At 45.1% G+C, this 24,930-nt stretch overlaps 1 protein-coding gene across 2 annotated transcripts in view; it reads left to right on the top strand.

Moving 5' to 3' along the window:
• PDPN (podoplanin) overlaps positions 1-24,424 on the top strand; it is a 28,424-nt gene extending 4,000 nt beyond the window's left edge. The window contains exons 1-6 of one of the 2 annotated variants that reach the window (XM_046662180.1): positions 13,398-13,699; positions 14,256-14,362; positions 17,533-17,659; positions 21,092-21,130; positions 21,680-21,791; positions 22,656-24,424. In XM_046662180.1, coding sequence (XP_046518136.1) covers positions 14,285-14,362; positions 17,533-17,659; positions 21,092-21,130; positions 21,680-21,791; positions 22,656-22,662 — 363 coding nt within the window. In that variant the 5' untranslated portion in view covers positions 13,398-13,699; positions 14,256-14,284 and the 3' untranslated portion in view covers positions 22,663-24,424. Of the gene's footprint in view, positions 1-13,397; positions 13,700-14,255; positions 14,363-17,532; positions 17,660-21,091; positions 21,131-21,679; positions 21,792-22,655 lie in introns of those variants that run through there. The other variant, XM_046662179.1, reaches the window with a different exon arrangement.
• The last annotated feature ends 506 nt before the right edge of the window (positions 24,425-24,930 follow it).

Here is a 24,930-nt window from a genome sequence, read left to right as displayed (position 1 = left end):
GGAGGGAAACCTGCAGACCTGGCCCCCTCATTCACCTGGTTGTTTAAGGAGCTGCAAACTGAAATTGATAGGGCAACACTAAATTTCATGCAGGGTTAAAAAAAACAACAAAACAACCCAACAGACCTACAAAGAGGATAATCACCTTTCCGGAGGAAGATGTGCTGTCGACCTCTGTCCAGAGGGGCAGAGCGGACAGCGCTCCAGGCAGCAGGGAGAGAATCTCACTGAGCTGTGCTCTGGTGATTATTGCTGGTGTTACCTTTGTAGCGTGCAGGGGAATGCCAGTTACATAGAATACAGATGGGAAGCAGGGAAGGGGCGGGCTAGAATTCGTGTAAACATATTACCGATGAGAATGGCGTGTTTCCTGTAATTCATCAAGGTGTCTCCATCCAGGGGAATAGAACAACGAATGGAGGCAAAGCTGTGATCCGATAACTAGTATCCTGCCCAAAGGAGGAGAGAGTCCATTTGCCTAGAATCTGGAAAGGGAGAAGAAAGGAACAAGGAGTTGATGACGTAAAGCCTGCCTTGCCCAAGGAATTCATTTATTTAACAAATATTTATTGAGGAACTGCTCTGTGAGTCAGGCAAGACACATGGCATTCCTGCTTGCAGCTAGTGTGCAAGCTGTCATATTTGGTGGCTGTGGGATTCTGATCTCAATCAAGGTGGTTCTATGATGAATCAGGGACCCCTGTTTTATCACAGTCTGGAAATGTCTTCCCCCCGGGAGCCCCACCCTCTGCCTTCCACGTACACCCAGCAGCATCTCAGGTATGTTGCTCTCGAGAAGGACATGCCTTGGATGGCAAATATATGTATGAAGCATTGGAAAACTATTTCCCGTTCTAAATAAACTGTTGGTTTCGTGTCCTCTTGTGAGTTTGGCTAAGGTGAAACAGTTTCCTCTGAATTGGATCACTCCATAATAAGAGTAAATTTCTGAGTCTGTAAAGCTAAGGGAACTCAATTCTGGACAGATGGTATTAATAGCAGTAACTATGTAATAACAGCTGACATTAACCAAGCGCTTAGCACGCATCAAGCACTTTCCAAGCCCTGTTTCATTTAATTTGCGTAACAGACCTACAAGGCAGGAGCTATTTATATTTTATAGATGAGTAAAGAGGCTCAGAGAGGTTGAGTAGCTTACATACAGACGCAGAGCAAATGGCCGTGGTGAGACTTGAATCTAGGCAGCCTGAGCCCAGAGCCCATGTCCCTGACGCTCAGCACAACGGCCAGCTATGCTTGAGGTCAAGGCCACCAAGGCCACCCAGAAAAGTCAGCCAGTTGATTTCTTCAGGTACCTCTTACAGCAGCAATACCACTCATTATTTGTTAGAGACATAGTTCAGATGGAAGAACTGAATTTGTGTCAGAGTACCAAACTGAAGGCCACTTTCCCTGCCGCCTTAAACGTTTACAGAGCACACATATTGTTAAGAACTTTAAGAGTCAGAGAGGAAGCATAGGGTGGGATCGCGACTCACAAAGAGGCAAGACAGATGTGTGTGTGGTGTATGCGGAAGGGGACGTATGAGGCAGCGTAAAGTGACAGCACGCAGCATCATCTGCTGCTCGCACTTTGGAGGTCAGATTCTTGCGGCTGTCGGGTGCTGGAGAGAGCCTTGTGGGGAAGATGCGACTTGGTCTTGGCTGCGAAAATGCTGGGGTTGGTTGGACAAGGTGGCAGAGAAGGGCGGTCCAGGCAGGAGAGGCTGCTTGAACAAATGCACGGAAGTTAGAACAATCTGGAGGTTCTATGGGAAGAGCCGTGAAGGCTGCCCAGAGTCAGGGGCGTTGAGCTGGGGAGTGGCAGGAAATTAGGGAGAAGGATGAGTCCTTGTTGAGTAAGAGAGGTGGAGCTTCTCTAGGAAATAGGCAATGACAGCATGTGGGAGCACAGCGGGCCATGAATAGTGATTTTCGGACGAAAAATGATAAGGGAACCCCATGCGGTTGAATCTAGTTTATGGCACGAGTGTTGCGGGGGCGGTGAGTAGAGACTAAGTGTGTTGACAGCAGAAAGGTGGGGTGAGATCAGATTTGGGGGAATAAGACCAGCAAGCTTCACAGCTCAGTATTTCCTGATTTCTTATTATTCTTTCCTCATTTCCTGACTTCTTCTTATTCACCTCTTACAGCACTCATCACTGTATTAAAACTTTTTTTATTGGTATGTAATTCACATATAAAGTTATGTGAACACTCCAGTGGTTTTTAGTATATTCACAGAATTGTGCAACCATCACCACTGTCAATTTTAGAACATTTTCATCACTCACCTCCCCAAAGCCCCAACCAGTAGCAGTTGCTCCTTTTGCCCCTCCCCATAGCCCCCAGCAACCGCTAATTTGCTTTCTGTCTCTATGGATTTGCCTGTCCTAGGTGTTTCATATCAACAGAATTATACAATACGTGGCCTTTTGTGTCTGTCCGCTTTCACTGAGCATGACGTTTTCAAGGTTTGTCCATGTTGTAGCACGTGTCAGAGTTTCATTCCTTTTCATGGCTGAATAATATTCCATTGTATGGACATACCACATTTTGCTTATTCATTTTCCAATTGATGGACATTAGAGTTGTTTCCACCTTTGGGCTGTTATGAATGTTGTTGCTATAAACATTCAGTACAAGTCTTTCTGTGGACACGTGTTTTCATTTCTCTCAAGTATATACCTAGGAGCAGAATTGCTGGGTCATGTGGTATCTCTATGTCTAACTTTGTGAGGAGCCTCCAAACTGTCTTCCAAAGTGGCTGCACCATTTTACTCTCCTGCCAACAAGACGAACGAGTTTCAGTTTCTCCACGTCTTCACCAACACTTATTATTTTCTTTTTTTTTTTGATAGTAGCTATCCTGACTGGTATAAAGTGGTCTCTCATTGTAGTTTTGATTTCCATTTCCCCAGTGACTAATGATGTTGAGCATCTTTTCACGTGCTTGTTGACCATTTATATTTCTTCTTTGGAGAAACATCTATTCAAATCCTTTTCCCCTTTTAGAGTCTGGTTGTCTTTTTATGGTTGAGTTCTTTATATATTCTGGATACCAGGCCCTTATCAGACATGAATCGCAAGTATTCCCCCCTTTCTGTGGGTCGTCTTTTCAGTTTCCTGCTAGTGCATTGAACCACAAGTTTAGAAAACTTCGATGAAGCCCCATTTCTCTTTTGTTGCTGTCTCCTGTACTGTTGGTGTCCTATCTGGGAAGCCTAATCTGAGGTCACAAAGATCTGCTCTTACGTTTCCTTCCAACAACCGTATGGTCTTAGCTCTTACGCTGAGGCCTCTGGTTTCTTTGGGGCTAATTTTTATTTCCAGTTAGAGTTAGAGGCCCGGCTCCATTCTTTGTCGTGTGAGATCCCCGGTTGTCCCAGCACTGTTTGTTGAAAAGGTGATTCTTTTCTCACTGAATTATCTTGGTCCCTTTGTCAGAAATCAATTGCCCATAAATATCTGTATTATTTCTGGACTCTCAGTTCTGTTCCTTTGATCCAGACATGTATCCTTATTCCAGGACCACACAGTCTTGATTACTGTAGCTTTATAGTAAGTTTGAAATCGGGAAGTGTGAGCCCTCCTACTTTGTTCTTTTTCAAGATGTTTTTGGCTCTTCTTACCACTATGTTCGAATTATTTCTGTATATCTCTTGCTCCTTAGAGAAGAGAGCAGGACCCATCTCTAATTTGGCTCTTAAAAGAACAAGGGTTGGTACATAGTCAACATTTGGCAAGAGGAGGAGGGCGGACACCCAGTGACCCAGCCTTCTGGCGGGAATGACAAGAAGGCAGGTGAGAGGAACATGAAAATCACAGGGCAGGGATGAGAGGTTAGGGACCCATGGCATGAGGAGTAGGAGTTTGTGTACTCTGTGAGGACAGAGTGAGTCTGAGGTCATAATAATTCATCCAATTTGATGTATCTGAGGGGTACCTGGGGAGAGAGTCAACCAAAATGGCATCAGCAGGGGGCCCTGGGGACATGAGCAGAGGGCCCTGGGGACATGAGCAGGGGGCCCTGGGGACGTGAGCAGGGAGCCCTGGGGACATGAGCAGGGGGCCCTGGGGGCATCAGCAGGGGACCCTGGGGGCATCAGCAGGGGTCCCTGGGGACATGAGCAGAGGGCCCTGGGGGCATCAGCAGAGGGCCCTGGGGACATGAGCAGCGGGCCCTGGGGCCATCAACATTAAGGCCTGGAGACAAAGTTTGCTGCCTGACCTCCCCATTCATTGAACAAGGGGAGAAAGATAGCAAGGAAAGTCAGAAGAGATCCCCTTATCTAAGAACAATTATTTTTTAAGAATCTACTGAAGTGCACTTAAAACTCTCAAACCTGGCTGAGGATCAAGGCCAAGGGCAGCTAGTGGAAACACAGCTAGCTACATTCTGCGCATTCCTGCGGGGCCTCATCCTCCTGGGCTCACAGCTGGCCTGTCTGCAAGCTGCATGGGCGGACGGTGAGGTCAGAGTCAAAGGGGCTCCTCTTTTCATTCTTGCAAAATCAGGGCCTGCTCAGCTGACAGCCCTGAGTGAATCAGAAGCTCAGTTTCCGAGCAGATGGAGAGTTTCCCAAACACTCCGGCCCGCCCCCCCACCCCCCCACCCCCCCAGATGCTCTGCGCCAGGGCAGCTCTCTAAAGCAGGCTGTGGGTGTTTGGTTATTTAAATGCTAAGCAGTCCTCCCTATGAGGTGGCCTTTTGAACAGGACTCCCGCCCCAGCTAGGTTCCAGAAAAGTTATTACAGAGGTGTTGATTCCAGTTGACAAAACCGTGAACTCATTTCCTCTTTTCCCGAGGACGTCCTGCTCTTGGTCAAGAGACAGACGTCTCCCGAGGTTGAGAAATCTTGGTTGAGGTTGTACCCAGCAGCCTCTAGTTTTGACGCTTAAGGAGTTCTGAGCCCTGTTTGTGGTTGAGGGTGAGCGGTAGTTTGATTCACTCGGTGGATGGTGAAAAGTGAGTGGTCATCCATTCGTTCGGCTGTCAGACGCTGTGCCAGTGGCTGGGCCGTAACTTACAGCAGAATGAGCATTGCCCTCCGGAAGCTTACAGGTGCTCGTGGGGAGAGCGTAGTGAATGCCCGTGTTCTCGAGTTCTGTACCAGGTCAGAGGAGATGGCTTTCTCCTGGCACCGTGGGAGGACTCTGAAGGAGCAGCGTTTTACCCGGGCCGTGAAGAGCTGGTCGGGTTTGGATGGACAGTGATGGAGTTGAAAGAAGAACCTGCAGGTGCCCTTGGCATCCAGAAGCCCACCATCAGAGCAGCTTCAAGGCTTCTTCAGCCCCTTCTCTGTGGAGTTGAGAGAAATAGGACTGGCAGCTGCCGGAAGGTGATCAATACAGGCGAAGGCTGTGTGACACAGTGGTTAGAGCGAGGCTTTTGGCCTCGGACCGATACCAATGTCTGGTCCCTGTGTCACCACTTGCTGGCGACGTGGGCACTTTCCTCTCAGCCTCGTCATCCTCATCTACAAAATGAGGAGGATGTCAGTTTGCGAGGCTTTTGTCGAGCTCAGCATTTTCTGATAAATTCGATAAATAGTCGCCATTGTTAAAATACCTACCTTGTGGGTGGTCGTGGAGATTAACTGTGAAGATTTGTGAAGGGTACGCAGTAGAACTCAGTTTCTTTTCCCGTATCAAAGGGGAGAGAGTGAGGACGTGGTTGGGAGGCCTGGGGTTAGTCCCACGGACTGCGTGTCCTGCACCTTCCACCTGCCTGTGACCTGGTGTGAGTCCTTGCTGTTGCAGTGACAGTGAGTCCTCAGCCATCATGGACCCTCTCCTTTCTTTATTCCCTGTGCTCAGCTGCAGAGACCTTCAGAATCCCGCATCCTTGGGTCCCAAAGTCAGGGGACGCCACTCCGAATCTTAACGTGTAGCATTTCTTCTGATTTCTCTAGAGAGCCCAGTGACACTTGTCTGATGTCTTCAGCCTTTAGACATTTCTCTTGGATTTTACAGGAGAGGCCCATGTCCCCAGTGCCAACGGCAGCCTGTCAAGTCTCGTCACTGGCCTTGGCATGCAGGGGCTGACAGGACCTGACACAGTGAGAGGACAGGCTGCTGCTCATTAAAAATCAAACAGCAGGGCAGGAAAGTTCCTCCTCCTGGGTGAAGGGTTCTCTCTTCAGCCATGCTGTCTCTTTCTTCAGGGGAGCACAGTGGACAGTGGCAGGCATATTATAATATAAGTGATAATTCAAAAGAAATTTCCTACTTGGCTGTAACTGTACTCTTTGTCAGTCACTCAACAAACATCTGCTAAATATTTACCATGGTGCCCAACACTGAGAATATGGGACAGTGTGGAATTCAAATAGCACAATGCATGCCTGGAAGAAAATTAAGAGAGTGCGTTTCTGTGGGATGCTGAGTGGCAGGGCCAAACCTTCTAGGAGGTGCCTAGAATTTCCACGGCCAAACTTTCGATCCAGTGAGCACTTTTCCAAGGTTCCAGGGAAAGGATGGGTGTGTGCGGAGGGGGAACCCATTGGCCACATGAGTGATTATATTGACCACAACCCAGTGTCTGCCAGGAGCTGGGAGTCTGGCACACAGCACTGAGTCAGGGAGTGGCTTTCAATATTCCAAAGAAAGAGTTCTACACACAGTCAGAAGAGGGGCCAGCCTGTAGGATGTGAGGAGTAACTCAAAAGATGTGGTAATAAAAGCAAAGTTTAACATCTTTCTTCTGGCGGCAGAAACTCACTTCATGGTAACTAAGGAAGCACCCCCCAACAGCTAAGTTTGGGATGTTTGGAATTGGGATGAAGGATGTACAAAGATCTGAGGACCTCAGTGATCACAGTGGGTGGTCTGCAGAGCACTAGAACACGTTGGAGGTTGGCACCTTCCTACAGTTCTGGGTGTGTCTATCTTCAGGCTTCTGAGCACAGTATTGAGACATGATAGAAACATAATGTGCTAAAGCTGGTGTCTGGGCAAAGGAACAGAGGCAGGCGTTTTTATTTTTGCTTTCCAAATAGATGTTTTGACCTCCCTCTGAAAGCATTCCTTCATCCCAAGTGTCACTAGGAGGGGGGATCCTAGAATCAGTTGTTTATTCATTATCCTACAGTTTCTCTTACGGGGAAAACCAGAACTTCCTAAGATGTCCTAAGAAAAAAAACAGCGTTCTACTTCTCGATGCCCACAAAAACCCTTCCAAGGTCACATAGACAACCGTCTTCAAAGGTTCTTCTGTGCGTTTAGATGCTGGAGCAGCTCGAGATGCTAGAAAACATCAGCCGTCATGGACCATGCCTTAATCTATTGGCTAACACCACAGGTTTCCTTTGAAAACCCCGAGGGTAACTCAGCTTGTGCCTTCTTTATTTTTAAAATCAACTTCCCCATTTCAAGATAAAACTCTGTCGAAGCTGCTTCTCCAGCTGTCCGATTCTGAAGCTGCAGGTCAGCAGAAGGAGGGGTACAATGGACTTCTCCCTCCTGTGGAGGTGGAAGTGGGGCGGAGGCTCTTTGCCTGAACTCACGTAGGGAACTTTTGTGGCTAGCTTGATAGAACAACGTGAAGCCCAGGAAAGGCCTCGGCATCCTCGGGGGATATCTTACTCAGTCCATCCATTCATACCCTAAATGCTGTGATCCTCAGAGCTGTAACATGGTGAAGTGAATTCTCGGTGCTGAGATTTTGTATTTATTTCTGATTGTTGGTGGGTAATGACTTCAGACACTTCCTGGTTCTGACCTGCCCAGTTCTTTCACCTCCCCACAGCCGCTGTCCTGGTGCAGCATCACCCACTCCTGCCTGGATCTAAGCCATCGCTCTGCTTCAGTCTGATCCAGCACCTTCCCTGAAACACACACTCCACTCGCACCCGGCATGACTTCTTGGACTCACTGATGTCACTCCCCTTCTCAGAGCATCTCCTGGCTTCCTTTAGCACCCCAGTTGGAATCAAAACTCCCTCCTTACAGAGTGCCACCCAAGTGGCCTTCCATACCTCCTCAGTCTCGTCTCTTACCATCTAGCCACCCTGACCACCCTGTTTCTAGAGTGTGCAGTGTCCCAGGCTCGTTCTGGGCTTCGGGTTTAGTTAGGCTGGCTCTTCACTTATCTGGAGTTCACTTAGTCATCCAACAAATACTTACTGAGTGCCCAGTATGGGCCAGGAATTTTAGGCAAGGGAGATGCTGAGATAAAACAGCCTCATTGAGCTTATGTTCTAGTGGGGCAGCCAGTTAGTGACCATATAGCATGGTAGGTGGTAAATGTGTGAGTGTGTGTATGTTGGGGGGGTGGTGATTTCAATGGGGGTTGGGGAAGGCCTCCCAGAGAAAGTGCGCTGTGAGCGGAGATCTCAGGGGGGTGAAGGAGCGCTACCTTGAGACTTTCTTGCTTGTCTGCTTGTTATGAGCCTCTGCTCCACCCCGCCAGTACCCAGATCCATGAGAACAGAGCCTTTGCCTGTTCTCTTCTCTGTCTCCGGTGCCCGGAACGGAGCCCCGCAAACAGCGGGTGTGCAGAAAATGTTTGGGGTGTTGACACAAGTAATCTGTAATCAACCTATAAATCAAAATTGGGGTGAGTTTATTATGAGCCAAGCCCAAGGACATGTAGCCAGGGAGAGGACCTGCACAAAGGAAACAAGCACTCCAGAGAAGTAGGGTGTCAGAGTGCTCTGTATCATCTTGGAACAAGGAACACGCATCATGTATGACAGGAATGTCCCTTTTACAACAGTCGTGAGATGCTTTGCTGGCACAGCAGGTCAGTGGTCACGTGGTGAACTCAGCAAGTCAGTAATTAATCGTTAGTTTCTAGAAAGAGATGCTTATCCCTAAAGAAATGCCAATAAGGGGAGGAGCCACATGTCTATCTTCCAGGGTGACATTCTTGGCTTTGGGACGTTGTGAGTGTTTAAAGCAGATGTAGAAAGCATGCTCCACAGGCCACATCAAGGCTTTCTAGAAAAACAGCATCAGACCAAATTAGTTCTAAACCAAATGGCTTCCTCCTATACTCCAGTGTACTCTATTGCTTGTCGGTTATTCATCAGGGGATATCGAGGTAAACCTTTGGAAGATTCCAGTCTTGATCATTGCTGCTGCCTTAATTTGTAAAGCCAAGAGGAGAGTGGCTGCTCAAAGAGACACAGCCTTGTGTAAAGCAAATCACGCTTTCCTTGTAAGCTACCACTTCTGAACGCTTGGTCCTAGAAGAGGATACATTTGAGGAAATCAAGATTGGGGTCGCTAAATAATTAGGTCGGAAGATTCTGAGCAGATGGGACTTCATGAGAGGAGGTGGGATGGCAGAGGAAGCAGTTGCTGCTGACAACCAGGATTAAAATTTACGAGAAGGGGGCTGGCCCCGTGGCCGAGTGGTTACGTTCGCGCGCCCCGCTGCAGGCGGCCCAGTGTTTCGTTGGTTCGAACCCTGGGTGCGGACATGGCACTGCTCATCAAACCACGCTGAGACAGCGTCCCACATGCCACAAGTAGAAGGACCCACAACGAAGAATATACAACTATGTACCGGGGGGCTTTGGGGAGAAAAAGGAAAAAAATAAAATCTTTAAAAAAAAAAATTTACGAGAGGATGAGGATGGAGGTGAGAAGGAAGGATGTCAGAACCAGGGAGGGGCAGCAGGCTTTCCAGGTCAGGGGATGGAAACTTAGGAAGAGGAGATGTCAAGGGGAGGGGGTCTTGCTATGCTGGCCTAACAGGATTCTCGCTAAAAGCTGGCCAAGGGCTTAGGCTTCAAAGGTGGGGGATGGGGAACTTGATCAGAGGTCGGGGTGGGGGCTTCTCTCCAAACTGACTTAGCAGGATTCTTGCTGAAAGCGGACTCTGCAAGGATGGACACAGAAGCTTAAGGTTGAGACTCAGAGGAGCCTAACTATGGTTTGGTCAGGCAGAGGCCTTCATCACCCTCACTTTCCTTGTCTGATAAATGGGGACCATGATGCCAGTGCAACCCAGCTACGGGGCTATTGTGAAATTGAGTCAGTGGAAGACAGCACATAAACCCGATGTCGCTGAACAGATGTGAGGGAGGGTGTTGTTACAAGCTGTGCCTCCCGTGTGAGGTAGACCCCACAGCTCAGAAACACCTCAGTGCACTTCTGTTCAAACAGCCCACTCTTCCTCCTTGCTGTCTACACCCCGTTTTATTCTAGCTACATCCTTGGCGCTGATTTAACTTGGTAGCAGCCAGCCGATGTGTGGGGGAAGAGCGAGCTGATGGTGAGGGGAGCATAGATGCAAGAATCGGTTCCAGAAAGAGTCTGTAGACGGCGAGCAGTATGTAAGGAGGCAGACGCAGTGCCCAGGCCATTTAAGCTGATCCTTGAGCGGAAAGGTTTTTCCTATGACTGTGACACGGTATTTGAAGGGAGACATTTGTCTCAATGACAGCTAGTTTTGAAGTAAAGGGGAAAAGAAGATTTATTGGAACGACAGCCTAATCTTTTGGGGGAAACCAAATTATATTCCCATTTTACCTCATAAGATAAATAGAAATATTAAGTGTAAGAACTTATGTAACCATAAGGAAAATATAGGTGGGTGAATATTTCTGTAATCTTGAGGTAAGATTTGTGTCAAAGGGACAAAACAGGCTTAAAAGTTTGATTGGCAACAGAGCTGCCACTTACAAAAGAGATGCAAATGCTAGCTAGTAAAAAGAAAATGTCTGGGGCCGGCCTGGTGGCGCAGTGGTTAAGTGCGCATGTTCTGCTTCAGTGGCCCAGGGTTTGCCGGTTCAGATCTCGGGTATGGACCTGGCACCGCTTGGCAAGCCATGCTGTGGTAGGCGTCCCACATATAAAGTAGAGGAAGATGGGCATGGATGTTAGCTCAGGGCCAGTCTTCCTCAGCAAAAAGAGGAGGATTGGCAGTAGTTAGCTCAGGGCTAAACTTCCTCAAAAAAACCAAAAAAAGTTTGCAGCATCTATTCCAAAGACTATATTCTTAAGGCATAAACAGCACTTGCAAAACTCTAAAAAAGATGAACACTGTAAAAGACAAATGGTCACAAAAGAAGACATTTCTAATGGCCAACAAACAAATGGAACAACTCCCCACCACTAATCAAAGAAATATAGGTAAAACCAAAAACTGAAAACACTTGTTCAAAAGATTTTTCTCAACAGTTTGGAACTATTACAATACAGTTACAATAACAGCATGATTTAACCTTGCATCTAAATTCTAAAATATTTTTAAAGAAGTGCCATCCCATAAATGTATGTAAATTAGAATAATTTCTTTAGAGATGCTAGGCTTTGGTGCACAGATAAAAATGATTCATAATTAGTACTTTCACACCAATAAGCATCTCTTCTGTTCTTACTTGTTCTCAAACTTAAGGGCTTGTTGACTCAAATAATCCATAATCAATCTATAAATCAAAATTGGGGTGAGTTTATTATATGAGCCAGGTCTGAGGACTATGGGAAGCTCTCCAAAGAAGTGGGGTGCACAGAGCGGTTCTATACCATCGTGGAACAAAGAACGGACATCACATATGACAGGAATATCTTTTTCTATTGTCATGAGATGCTTTGCTGGTGCAGATCAGTGATGGTGCACATCAGGTTGGTGGTCAGCAGGTCAGTGGCCACAAGATGAGTTAACGCAGGTCAGTCATTAATCCTTAGTTTCTGGGAAGAAATGCTTCTCCTTAAAGAAATGCTGATATGGGGAAGGCAATATCCCTATCTTTACGGGCATCATTCTTGGCTGTGGGACCATGTGAGTGTTTAAAGCAGATGTATAATGTATGCTCAACGGGCCACGTCAGCCCCTTCTGGAAAAACAAGGTCAGGCCGTATTAGTTTTAAACCAGATGGCTTCCTCATATACTCCAATATATGCTATTGCTTGTCATTTATTCATCCAGCCTTAAGGTAAAATGATTTATCGCATCATCTTCTCATAGGTCATGTAAACTTTGGCCTCGCATTCTTAAGAAAAACACACACACCCAAATTCTGAACTAAATGGATGGGTTGCTACTGTATTTGGAAACTTCCACTGATTCTGACCCGCCGCTGGGTGAGGCTGGGTGTGTCAGGAAGAGGTGTTCACGTAAGCAGGAGTGTGCACTGCTCCAGCACTGACGCTGTTATTGTGGGTTCCTCACCGGGCTTATGTAAACAGCTGTGTGTGTTGCCTGTGCACACACGTGTCTTAGGAGGAAAAAACCACTGGCGAGCAATGGCCTTGATACTTGATTTGAATTTCACCATTCAAGGGAAAGGGACGTCAAATGCTGGCTGGAAACTCGGCGGCTGGGCGCATAGGAACTCCTCACCCAGGACAGCCTTCAGCCAAAATAATAAGAGGGACAGTGGAGGATCTCTCGTTAAAGATCAGCTTTCCCATGGAGCAAAAAGAATGCCAGGGCCCTGAGACAAAGACTCGCATCTTAATCATGAGTGTCATTCATAAAACCCCCTTTGTCTATTCAGAGGGATTTTAGTGCTTGGCCCTGTGGGCCAAAAAGAACAAGGAGGAATTTTTATCAAGTTACGCTTTCAATGAACTGAACCTTCTCTGAAAGAATTCAAACCAACTTCACTCAGTACTTGATTTTTTTTTCTAAGCAAGGGTGGCTTTTGTTTTTTAAAGTTAGAGGACGCCGTATAGTAAGTGATTTTGCTGAACAGCTCCAGAAAATATTTTTTAAATTGATGATCGGTTAACCGCGTTCAGTCCGGGAGAAGAAGGCAAAGCGATATTTCGCCTTGAGCTCGATAAATACATTCAGCATCTGCCTGCACCACAGAGTCATAAATCCTTGTGGGAGCCAATCGCGACCCCCACACCCACCCCAGCAAATGGCCAGCAGGGGAGGCAAACTATTTGCATGCACTGAGGCATTCGGTTGTTGCTAACTGGTGAAAGCTTTTTCCCCTCAGATGAAAAATAAATGCATATTCTTAGGAGGCTCCTCAGAGCCTTTGATTGGCAGTTTCAGATTAGAACTCTAGATGCCAAGAGAGACAGCTCACGGAACAAGTGAATTCACTTGAGAGGTTTTCTCCCTCTGCATCAGCCAAGAAGTTGTGATCAAATATTTACTAGCTGTGTCTTTGGCATGGCTGTCAAAGCATAGAGAGAAATAATATATCCTACGGCGAGAATGGGGCTGCTGACTTGAGCTCTGCCTCGATACAAACATCTGCTCTTTAATTACACCGGGCAGTCTCCGGGCGCCCCTCCCTCTTGCTCCCCGGATGCGCGTGCTTGCTTATTTTGCAAGTGTAGTCAGTCAGTCATGGGATTTCCAGAGCCACTCTGAGCCTGGGGAGGGAGGCCGTGGCCAGTGAGTCAGAGCTTTAACTCGTGGAAAGGATTATTTGAAGAGCTGAGATGATGCTCCAGCTCGGTCATTAGTTCAGGTTGTTGTGACAGAGGTGGAAGAAGAGGCCACTGTGGCTATCTGTGTTCTCCCCTGGTCCTGGAATTCAACCTGCTCATCCACCCCAGCCATCCCCTGCTGCTCCAGAAACCTTTCTCATTGGCGCCACAGGGTCATTCGTCCGATGTTAATGCGGAAGCGCCAGGGCCGGGGCAGTGAGGGCTCCTATAGCCCTGGGTGCACTAAGGGTTCTGTTGGTTATCTCGGCAGCCTTAAGTATATTATTGGCCTTCACCTGTAGACATTAACCCCAAGTGTAAAAGAAGAGGTTGAATTCTGTGTAATCTCTGAGGTCTGTGGTCAGAGCCATTCGGGTAGACAGCAGTCTCAAAATTAAATGGAGAGCAAACTTGATTTTAAAAAGATGGAGATCCCACCTTTGGACGTTCTGGTTCAGTAGGTTTGAGATAGAGTCTGCAAATTGGTATTTTTAGAAGACTTTCCAGGTGACTTTAATTTAGAATTTTTCCAGGTCTAAATGATATCCTGTTAACCTGCATACATTAATTCACTGTATGAAATGGCACCAGGAAGAATCTGGTTCGTTACTGAAAAGGAACGGTGTCCACCCCCATTCAGCCTGCCTCCATGGGACACCAGGGAGGGGCTGGGGCTCACCTTTTTGTTTTTCCATCTTCCTTTGTTTTGCAATGGAGATAACTGGGCCATTGTACGTGCTAGGGGTGCTGCAAGGAGAATGGTTTGTGGTTAGTGGGAAAAATGACCAACCCCCACCCCACAAAAATCCTCAAAAGAAATGGGAAGGAAAATAATCTGATTGTACCCGGCCAGTTGGGTCTGCCTGTACTATTTCCACCTTCAGTCCTGACTCAGTTTTTCTTTTTCAGCCAGCACATTAGGGCCAGAAGATAACATTATGACTCCAGGTGTGGAAGACGGCGTGGTGACTCCAGGTGGCAGTGAAGACTCTGAGTCTACTGGCTCGCCAGCTCTGGTGAGTGTCGCCAGGAAGGGAGGAATTTGCTCCGTGGGCATGCAATCACGTGCAAGGATATGATAAATGTATATATAAATCAAATCCTCGGGAGCCGCCATGCGAAGGAATTGTTGTGTGGCTGACAACAAAAGGTACTTCCCAGTGTCATCTTGCTAGCAGGTAGTTGGTGTGCTGATCACGGGGGATCTGAGAGTGTACACCAGGCTTCTCGGACTGGTAAGGAAGTGGGTTTATAGATGTTCAATCTGTTACAGCCCAATTTTCAATAGAATAAAAGTCTTGGATGTTGCGGCACTGTCTTTGCTATAAAAGTTTCTAAATATGTATTTGCAATTTCTTGTCTTTTTGTAGACCAGTAATAGCACAGACTAGAACCCATCCACAGACCACAGTGGTGTAGGCTATGTGGAATCTCAACCAACACGTTCCTAACCTAATGAATTTTAATCAATTCATATGTGCCTTAAGCACCTGCCATAGGCCACACAAGATGCCAGGCTCTGGGAGGCATTGAGGGCGTATATCAGCCAACCCTGTGATCCTTGAGGTGCTTATAATTTAGTTAGTAACACGGAACAGAGGCTCCTGCCCACCCGTCTGACCTCGTGGCACCGCTGTCCGCACTTTCTCTGTTTCAGCCATGTTGGCCCTTCTGGCCTTTGAAATTATTCCACCTTAGGTTTTTGTTTTCTCTTCTTAGAACACTCCCCAGATCTTTCCATGGCTGACTTTTTCTCTGAACCCTCAAGTTCAGACGTTATGTCAAAGAGGCACAGAGTAATCCTGCTGCCCCCTTCAGCCACTCTGCCCCCAAGAAGTTACCCTCTAGCCCTGAGGTCAGCAAACTACCCACCAGATTTGGCCCACCGCCTGTTTTGGTAAAAAAAAAAGTTTTATTGGAGCCCAGCAATGCCTGTTCAGTTGAGAATTACCTAAGGCTGCCTTCCTACTGTAAGAGCAGAATTGAGTAGTTGGTTGCAAAAGAGCCTGAATGGCCTGCAAAGCTGAAAATATTTCCCATTTGGCCCTCTACAGAAAAAGTTTGTCAGTCTCTGCTCTAGTCCACTACCTAGCTCATGTTTTCTTCAAAGCACTTAAAATCATCTAAAATGACCTTTTGTATATGTTTCTTGTTATATCTTCATACCCTGCCACCCCATCCCAGAATGGAAGCTTCAAGAGGGCAGGGCATTTGTATTACTCACATTATATCTTCAGGGCTTGGAACCATGCTGAGCACATAGCAGGTACTCATTAGCATAATTTTTTATTGTGTTAAAAAAACACATAAAATTTTACCATCATAACCATTTTTAAGTGTCCAGCTCGGTAGTGTTGAGTATATTCACCTTGTTGTGACACAGATCTCCAAAATGTCTTCATCTTGCAAATCTGAAACTCTAGATCCACTAAACCAGAACTCCCCTTTTTCTCCTTTCTCCAGTCCCCGGTATCCACCATTATACTTTTTATCTCTATGATTTTGACTACTCTAAGTACCTCATGTAAATGGAATCATACAGTATTTGTCTTTTGGTAACTGGCTCATTTCACTTAGCATAATGTCCTCAAGGGTCATCCATGATGTAGCATGGTACAGGACTTCCTTCCTTTTTAAGGCTGAATAGTATTCCATTGTGTGTGTATACCACATTTTGTTTAGCCTTTCACCTGTCAATGGACATTTGGGTTGCTTCCAACTCTTGGTTATTGTGGATAGTGCTGCTGAGAACACGGGTATGAACATATCTCTTTAAGACCTTGCTTTCAATTCTTTTGGGTATATACCCAGAAATGAGATTGTTGGATCATATGGTAGTTCTATTTTTAGTTTTTTTGAGGAATCTCCATCCTGTGTCCCATAGCACTTGCACCATTTTCATAGCATAGCATAGCATAGCATAGCGTAGCATAGCATAGCATAGCAACTGCATCCCACCAATGGTGCACAGCGGTTCCAGTTTCACCATGTCCTCGCCAACACATTGTTTCCTGTTCTTTTGATAGTAGCCAATCTAATGGATGTGAGGTAATAATCTCATTGTGATATTTATTTTCATTTTTCTGATGATAAGTGATATTGAGAATCTTTTCACACGCTTGTTGGCCATTGTATATTATCTTTGGAGAAATTTCTATTCAAGTCGTTTGCCCATTTTTTAATCAGGTTATTTGACTTTTTGGTGTTGAGTTGTAGGAGTTCTTTATACCTTTATCACGTATAGGACCTGCAAATATTTCTCCCATTCCGTAGGTTGCCTTTTCACTCTGTTGATTGTGTCCCCTGATGCACAAAGTTTTTAAGTTCGATTTGGTTCCATTTGTCGATTTTTGTTGATGTTGCCTGTGCTCACTGGCATATTTGTTGAATGTGACATTGGCATGAACTTTGGAGTCAACAGAACATCTTCCAACTCTTCTTCTGTCGCTTGTTGGCTAAGTGATCGTCTAATCTCTTGAAGCTTTGTTGATCCTATACAACTAATAATAGGATCTACTTCATCGGGTTTTCATGGAGTAAATGAGAAGATACATCCATGCACCGCATGGTGACGTTCAGTTAACGTGGGACCACATGTACAACAGTGGTCCCAGAAGATTAGTACCATAGAGCCTAGGTGTGTAGTAGGCTATACCATCTAGTTTTTTGTGTAAGTACGCTCTGTGACGTTTGCACAATGAGATCACCTAACAACTCATTTCTCAGAAAGTATCCCCTTCGTTAAGCAATGCATGGCTGTATTTAAAGGGCCTGGCACATAGAAAGCCCTCAATAAAAGCTAGCTATTACTCTAATTGCGGGAGGGAGGGCATTGAAGGATGAGAAACCATAATATGTGCCAGGGAATTGTTACAGACAGAAGTGCCATTCAAGTTCAAGGGAGAGAAAGAATTAAAGCCTGGTGATCTGGTATTTTCTGAAGAATTAAGACCCTAGGAAGTCGTGCTAAACATTTGGCTTTCATTTCTGGAGTAGATTTGGTTCTATTCCTGTCCTCACTCTTGTTTCTTTTTGTTTGTTTATTATCTTGTTTCCACTTTAAATTTATGTCATTGTCTAGTTTATGTGTGTATACCACTTTAAATCCTTTTCTGTTATAAGGCAGAGTATATATTTTAAAGCATTATGTTTTATTTCTGTTTTGCCTCATTTACACCTCTAATAGGTGCCAAGAAGTACAAAGAGTACAGGTGGAGATTTCGAGGATCGGTCAACTCTAGGCAACACAGTCCATACCCCAGGAGAAAGCCAGAGCACCAGAACGCCAAGTGTGCTAACTGGTCACCCCACAGGTAAGAAAACCAATCATCCCAATAGGGATTGACCTTCTTTTGCATAATCAGTGCGTTCCCAAAACCATGAACAAATATAATAATCAATAGGGCACATTTTGGAATGCAAGAGTCAATTCTGAACCAAGCTTTATGTGGTAGGTTCAGAATTCGAATTGTTGGGTTGCTGAACACAACTCTCTACCTTGAATGACAGCTAGTGATAATGCCCCAACAAGGGTAAGTTAAGTAGTTCCTGGTGTCATGTTGCTGACCCTAAGTTGACGTCATACTACGCTTAGAACTTTGTGTTGACATCCAAGAGCATAAACCTCAGCCAACCTACGTAAATCTTAATCGGGTCAATACTAATATTTACCATCTTGTATGGAGTTCGTGTCGGTACACATGGAGCAAGAATCTTTTCTAAACCAGTCTTCCCAGGATTGGGGATTGTACTTGTGATTCACAGTCGGCACCTGCAGCAGTGTGACGAGAACACCTGGGAGAGAAAGTTTGGAGGAGGACGTTGGGTCTTTGCCATTATTATGAGGTTTACACCATCGCTGATGAGAATGAGGAAAGATCATTGCCATTACAACTTAGCCATAGAAAGTGGTAGTTTCCTATTTCTAGAGCTTTCTGAAGAGAAATACAGTTGTTTGGGATTTTTACAAAATGTGCCTTATTTTATAGTAGATAGGGATGTGAGAGCAAAGGAACTAATCCTCCAATAACTGCAATGAGTGCTTGCTAACTTGAGCAACTTTACATAAATCATTTAATCCACATAAGTATTTCCATCTTTAAACAAAAGTAAATACAAAGACTTTGCCTAAAGTAGTGGTTCCTCAAACCAGTTGCACATCTGAACACCTAGAAAGTTATTCTTTATTGTTTCGTGTACATTTCCAGACACAATAGCCAATCTGGTTTTAAAAACTCTATGGCACTTCTGAAGATTTAAAGAGTGCTTTGTATTTGTACATCCACGTTCATAGCAGCATTATTCACAATAGCTAAAATGTGGAAATCATAGATGGATGGATAAACAAAATGTAGTATAGACATACAATGGAATATTCCTCAGCCTTTGAAAGGAAGAAAATTCCTACACATGCTACAATGTGGATAAACCGTAAGGACATTATGCTAAATGGAATAAGCCAGTCACCAAAAGACAAATACTGTATGAGTTCACTTAGATAGGTACCTAAAGTAGTGAAAATCATAGAGACAGGAAGGAGAGGAGTGGTTGCCCAGGGGCAGGGCATGGGAGTTATTGTTTGATGGGTTTAGAGTGTCAGTTTGGGAAGATGGAAAGAGTTCTGGAGATGGATGGTGGTGATGGCTACACGACAATGTGAACGTGCCTAATGCCACTGAACTGTCCACTTAAAAATGGCGAAGATGGTGAACTTTGTGTTATATATATTTTACCACAATAGAAAAAAAAAGCCTCATAAAGTGCTTTGAAAATAAAGCCTAAAGGTCATTCCAAGATGCTAAAGAAATGGTTGACATTTAAACACGGAGAAAACCAAATAGGGCTAAGCAAGGAAAGAATCATCAATACAATTGGTCATTGGGAAGCATTTTAAAATTTTGGAGAAGAATTGATCATTTTTAACCTGAGTTGACAGCTAATTAGCAGCAGAAAATGGAGCCTTCCAGGCTGAATATTCTTTCTGTCATATAGGATACCTCTCCTATCCCTTAAAAAAAGTTCTCAGTTGCCTGGAAAATACTCATGGTTATTCTCTCGTCCCCTCCCACCCTGTCACAGAGAGTGTGACTTAGGGCACATTCCCACTTCAGACATCAGTGTCCTAAGAAATTTTCACATGTGAGTTAAAATTTAATTATAAGCACTCGGTTTTTTTTAAGAGGAAATTTTATTAGGGCAGCAGATGTGTTTCCCATGAAACGTCCAAGTTCGATGATGTTCACGTTTATGACACATTCTCCTGATTACAGACAGTGTCATCGGGAGGGAGCTGGGGAGTATACAACTCATAAGCTCTAATTTAATAGGGGATCTTCCGCAAACTTTATTTTTGGTAATACGTTTTCTAACCAATGGTGCATCGGTGGTTATAATGGCGTGTTTGGAGGCCAGAATTGGCAGCCACCATGTTAAGACATGGTAAGTAAATGATTGACCTGTCGCTGCTGGGAGTTGGCGGCCAAGGATGACACTTTGGGAGCTGATTCAATGACACTTTTGTTCCGGGCAGGCTTCCAACCCAGCAGGCTCCCCACTACGTCTTTATGGTGGGAAAGCACAGTCAGCTGGAGCTCCATTTAAATGCTCCAGAGCCATGGGTTCAGCTCCTGCAGGGACTCCTATCCTGGGGCCATCTTGAAACGGGGAAGACAGCCTTGGTACAAAGAGGATGGCTTCTTTCAAACCCAGCCATTAGAAAAAGCCAGCATCTCATAGACGATGGTTGGCTGGTTCCACCTTTGATCAGGAGAGCTGCTGGACATCTGTGGTAACTTGCAAGTTGTGAGCTAAGGTTCTAGGGGCGGGTGTGACTGAGTCACTTCTCTCCATTGTGTCATTTAATCAAGGAAGACATCTTGACTTTTTCTCCATCTGCAAACTAGATAAACAGCTACCATCCACAGAAGTTAAGGACTCCTTTAAGAGACTGATGGGAGAAACAAAAGAAAACAAAAACACTTTATTTTTAAATAGGAAATGTATAAAATTATCTGAAAAAAAACTGACAATTTTATTGCTTGCTTATGGGAAGGCACTCGTGAGTAACTTACACCCATGTGGTAGGTAAATGAGAATAGTCACACTGTAGCTATTGGACTAGGTTTGGCTGCAGATAGAAATCCTAAGGTATCAGAGGCAGAAACACAAAGGGTGTGTTCTCTCATTAAACTTAGCTGGGCATATTGCTGCCCTTTAAGATCTGGATTTTGCTACACAAGAGAAAGCAGAGAAAAGATATCACAAGACGCATCACAGTCGTGGCCACATCTTCCAAATCTAGAGGATTGCTCTCAAAATGAAAATCCCTCAAAATAGCCCTCATTGCAGTGGGGGAGTTTTCCGTGATCTTGACATCGGACCAAGAATCAACAGCCTTGGATTCTTTTGTTACCCGACCTCTGAAACTTCCCGACCATTTAGTTGCAATCTCTGTGGGTCAGTTTCCTTGACTCTGCTGTCTAATGTGGATGAGAAAAAAGTAATGTACACGAAAGTACTGCGGACCCATAGGTGTGAAGTAGTGTTCATAAATTCAATAATAACAGTTGTGAAGGCCAGATCATGCCAGAGCTTGCTTAAAAATTCCCTGATCCAATTTATTTCAGAAATTATCCTCTGTTTGTGTTTTCTCCCTTCCACGTAGGGTAAATTCATCTTTTGCCAATTGTTAAATTATAGTTATTAAATCCTAATAATTCTATATCATTACATCTCTCTCTTTACAGAGAAAACGGATGGAAACACAAAGGCAACAGTTGAGAAAGGTAGGCTAGATTTTGGTATCAAAATATTCTTATGGGAGCTAAAAAAAAATATTTCTTTGAACCTAATCTTTGTGATGAATTACATTTTTTCCTGGATTGTAGTCAACAAGCGCAGAGCGCAGAACTTCCGGAGATCAGGTTTCAAACCTCTTTTAAGAGAGAAAAGGGAATTGCCTGTATTTGAAAATAAACCAACCACAAATGAGTCTATTCACTTAATGACAGCTATGGAGAATGGTATCATATCACAATTTATTGTGACTAAGAATGAAAATAGGGGCTAATTTAATAGTCATACGCAAATACTACCCAGTAATTACCAGTGAAGCCACCCAGTATGAATGGTATGCTTGATAGATCCTGAAACCCAGAAATATTCCATTCATAAGATGAGATCAGAATAGTGCAAAGTTTCTCCTCTTCTAAGTCAACTTCCTCTGGACAGAGGGGAAATGACGTATTATTTTCTGTGTGCTGTGGGGCGGTGGCATTGTTTATCACAAGTATATTATTTATCTGCGGCTCAAGCTTTTTCTCCCTCTCATTCAGATGGTTTGTCGACAGTGACTCTGGTTGGAATCGTAGTTGGGGTCTTAGTAGCCATTGGATTCGTTGGTGGGATCATCATGGTGGTCGTGCGAAAAATGTCGGGAAGGTTCTCGTAAGTAAATAACTTACTCCCATCTGATAGGTAAATGAGGGCGGTCATTTCTAGGACTCCTTTGAACTAATAGAAACTTCTAAATAAAGGTCATGTTCAGAAGTCCCACGCCTTCCCAGTACTCCATCTGAAGTTTCCCCAGGGGAGCTGGTGTCTACTTGGGCCTTAGAAGGTTCCAAGAAAAGAGTCAGAGCCAAAGATGGCTCTTGAGTTGACTTCTGTTGAGATCTGATCAAATCTGACCTCTTGTCTTAATTTTTCAACCAACTGAACTTGAAGGAAAGCCCAAACCAAGTTTCAACTTGATATACCTAATCACCGGCTCACCATCATCAGAGGGAGGTGGTTTCTGGAAGAGCACGAGTCCCAGAGCCAGGGCTCCATTCCACTGAGGGATTCTACTGGTGATGGGGTCCCTCCCTCCGCTCCTGCCCTGCAGGCAGCCCCACACCCTGGTGTACGCCTAGCATTGACTACAGATAAGGGGAAGGAATTCTTTCTCTATTAAAATTCCTTAAGAGTTCAGAACATTCAAATTCATAGCCAGCGGAAAACTTTTTCTTATTTCTGTTGGGGAGATGACATATGACTGGGGGGACAGGGAGAGGAGAAATGCTGTAAGACGGAGGGGTTGAGGGACACGATTGACAATTAAGTTGCAGACTTATGTGTTTGGAAATGCCTGGGAATCTGGCCCTGGCTGCATGAGGACCAGGCATGGAGGAGAAATGAGCAGGGAGAGAAGAGTGCCAGGTTCCAGGATTGGAAGACCTACACAAAGGACAATAGGAACGATGACTCACGGGTTACCATTCACAGGGCCAGTAAAAGAAGTGATAGTCACCTTTCTCTTTGTTTTCACAGGCCCTAAAGAGCCAAAGAACTGTGCCCTTCTGCCAACATGTTTAAAAAGAGAGTTTCCGATTCCCCCGTCCCTGGGCATGTGGGAGAAGATGACCCATGGAAATGCTTGGCCACCCCACTCAAAATCCATGGTGATCCCTCCGCTTGCCAAAAGTAACCGAAAGACAGAGAATTCGCAAGACTTCCTCCTCTAAGCACTTGTCTTTTGAAAATTTTTTTAAATATAGATTTTGTAAAAGATGATTTAAAAAACAAAATGTATATAAAATAGAGCAAAACTGTGTAAACTGATTTGTAATTAAGATGGACAATATAATTCAATGTTAGCAACTGTTATCATGACTTCGTACTGACCATTCTCTGTTATTGTTAAAATGCAAAAGAATCTGAAAATATTTATACCAATGGAGTCTTTGGGTCTACTGCTGTGTCAGTAAATGGCATGAGCATTTTGCAATTTCTGATCTGTTAAAATGGCCACGTTGCGGTCTAGTTGGGTCTATTTTGAAAGCCCGATTGAGTGTGAATAATCAAGTAGAAAATTTAAACTTGATAATATGTTATGAGCAACTGTCTTTCATTGGTCCAGATAAGTCATTTCAAAGGCATCCATTTTAGATCATAAACAGGAATCCATACTTTGGAGAAGGTGTTTTGTTTCTCACAACAAGGCCACTGGGCAGCCCCTAGTCTTGCTTTTCCGCCTTCTCCAGCAATGACTCGACAACTCAAAGGTTCGCTCCCACCTGCCCCCTCTGCTCCTTCAGATGTGGGGGAACCAGAGCTAAGGGGGCAGCCTTTTCTCTTTCCTATGACGCAAGTCCTTCCGATTGGCTGCTTTGTTCTGAAATATGGAGATCTCAGCCCTGGATGCTGAGGAGGCTGCTGGAGGCCCAGTGGTGCCAGAGGCTCCAGAGTCCCAGAACCACGAAGCATGATGGTCCCCGAACAGAAAGAAGCCCTGTGTGTGCCTCTGGCCTGGGGAATGGAAGCTGCCAGGTTTCTAACTTTCATTTGCTACCTCAGAGGAAAGACATGGGGAAGCAAAAATAATGTTGTAAAATATTAAGTTTTAAAAAGCAGCTGGATTTGAAGACTTGATTTAAAAGTGAAAGATATCCCCAGTCTTCATGAGACACCACAGATTTCTGTGGGGTCATAATTGAAAAGCTCAGAATAAAGGGGCCCAAGCTGCCATTCTGTCTTGGCCCCATCCAGCTCAGTACATTTCTTCCCATAGTCAGTTGAAGTCTTTTTCCTAAGCAAAAAGTTTTTATACTGAGCAGATGCTCTGTCATGATTGTGGTTGTGCAATTCTGACATCCTCTAAACATGTACGAGTTCATAAATCAGGAAAAAGTAAATGATCAGTTGGAAAACACAGCCCATCCCTCCCATTTTTTGCAGTAATATGTGGATGTTATTTGAAACAGTGTGCCCTTCTGCTGCCCAAAATGCAGCTGGTCCGCCAGCCCAGGGTCCATATTCGAACATCGACTGATTGAGAGAAGGGCTTTAGAAGAACTTTAGGAGCTTAAATATCCTTCCGTTTCATTGCTCAGATTCCTGAACAGGAGTTGGGAATGCTGTCCATTTCATCTTTTTATCCTTTCCTTTTTTCTCTCACTGTGAAAAATAGCAGTCGACCCCAAGTCGTACACTGGACCCATGACCTGCTGGGACAGGACTGTGGGTTTCTTGGTCACATCTGTGTTGGTGCTCAATGCAGTGTGGACATGTTTTAAAATAAAACAGATGATTGCGCGTAACAATGAGTCAGACCTTTGATTGGAAATCTCGATCAAGTCTGGGTCACACTTGAGAACGTCTCCGGATAAGATCATAAGAGATGTAAACATCTGCCTCTTGACTTGATTGGGAGCGCATTATAAAAGGTCACAGGATGTATGTCCGTGGGAAAGACATGTAACTACACCTTTCACCTAGGGCTCTGCCAGAGCAGAGAGGTTAAGATCGAGCCAGGAATGGGATGAAAAGTCGAGGAGCGCCTGGGACTTCTGCCCTCTGGTCACAAAGCGTTGACAAGGTTTGGCCTGGCTCCTGATTTCTCTGCACTGAAGGGAGGAGCCAGATGAGAGAGCAGTTACCCCTTGCTCCTGCCTCTTCCCTGGGAACCTGCCCTCAGGGCTGTAGGGCTTGGCGACCGAAGAACAGGAGGTAATAACCCCTGTGAGTTGTTCCAGCGGCCCGTGGGCCTGGACAGCATGCCGCTCCGGAATTCCCGTTCCTGGGGCAAGTCACTGCTCTCTCGCCC

Source organism: Equus quagga, chromosome 5 (genome assembly GCF_021613505.1).
Source record: "Equus quagga isolate Etosha38 chromosome 5, UCLA_HA_Equagga_1.0, whole genome shotgun sequence".
In the NCBI taxonomy this organism is placed as follows: domain Eukaryota; kingdom Metazoa; phylum Chordata; class Mammalia; order Perissodactyla; family Equidae; genus Equus; species Equus quagga.
This window is presented reverse-complemented; position numbering and strand designations above follow the sequence as displayed.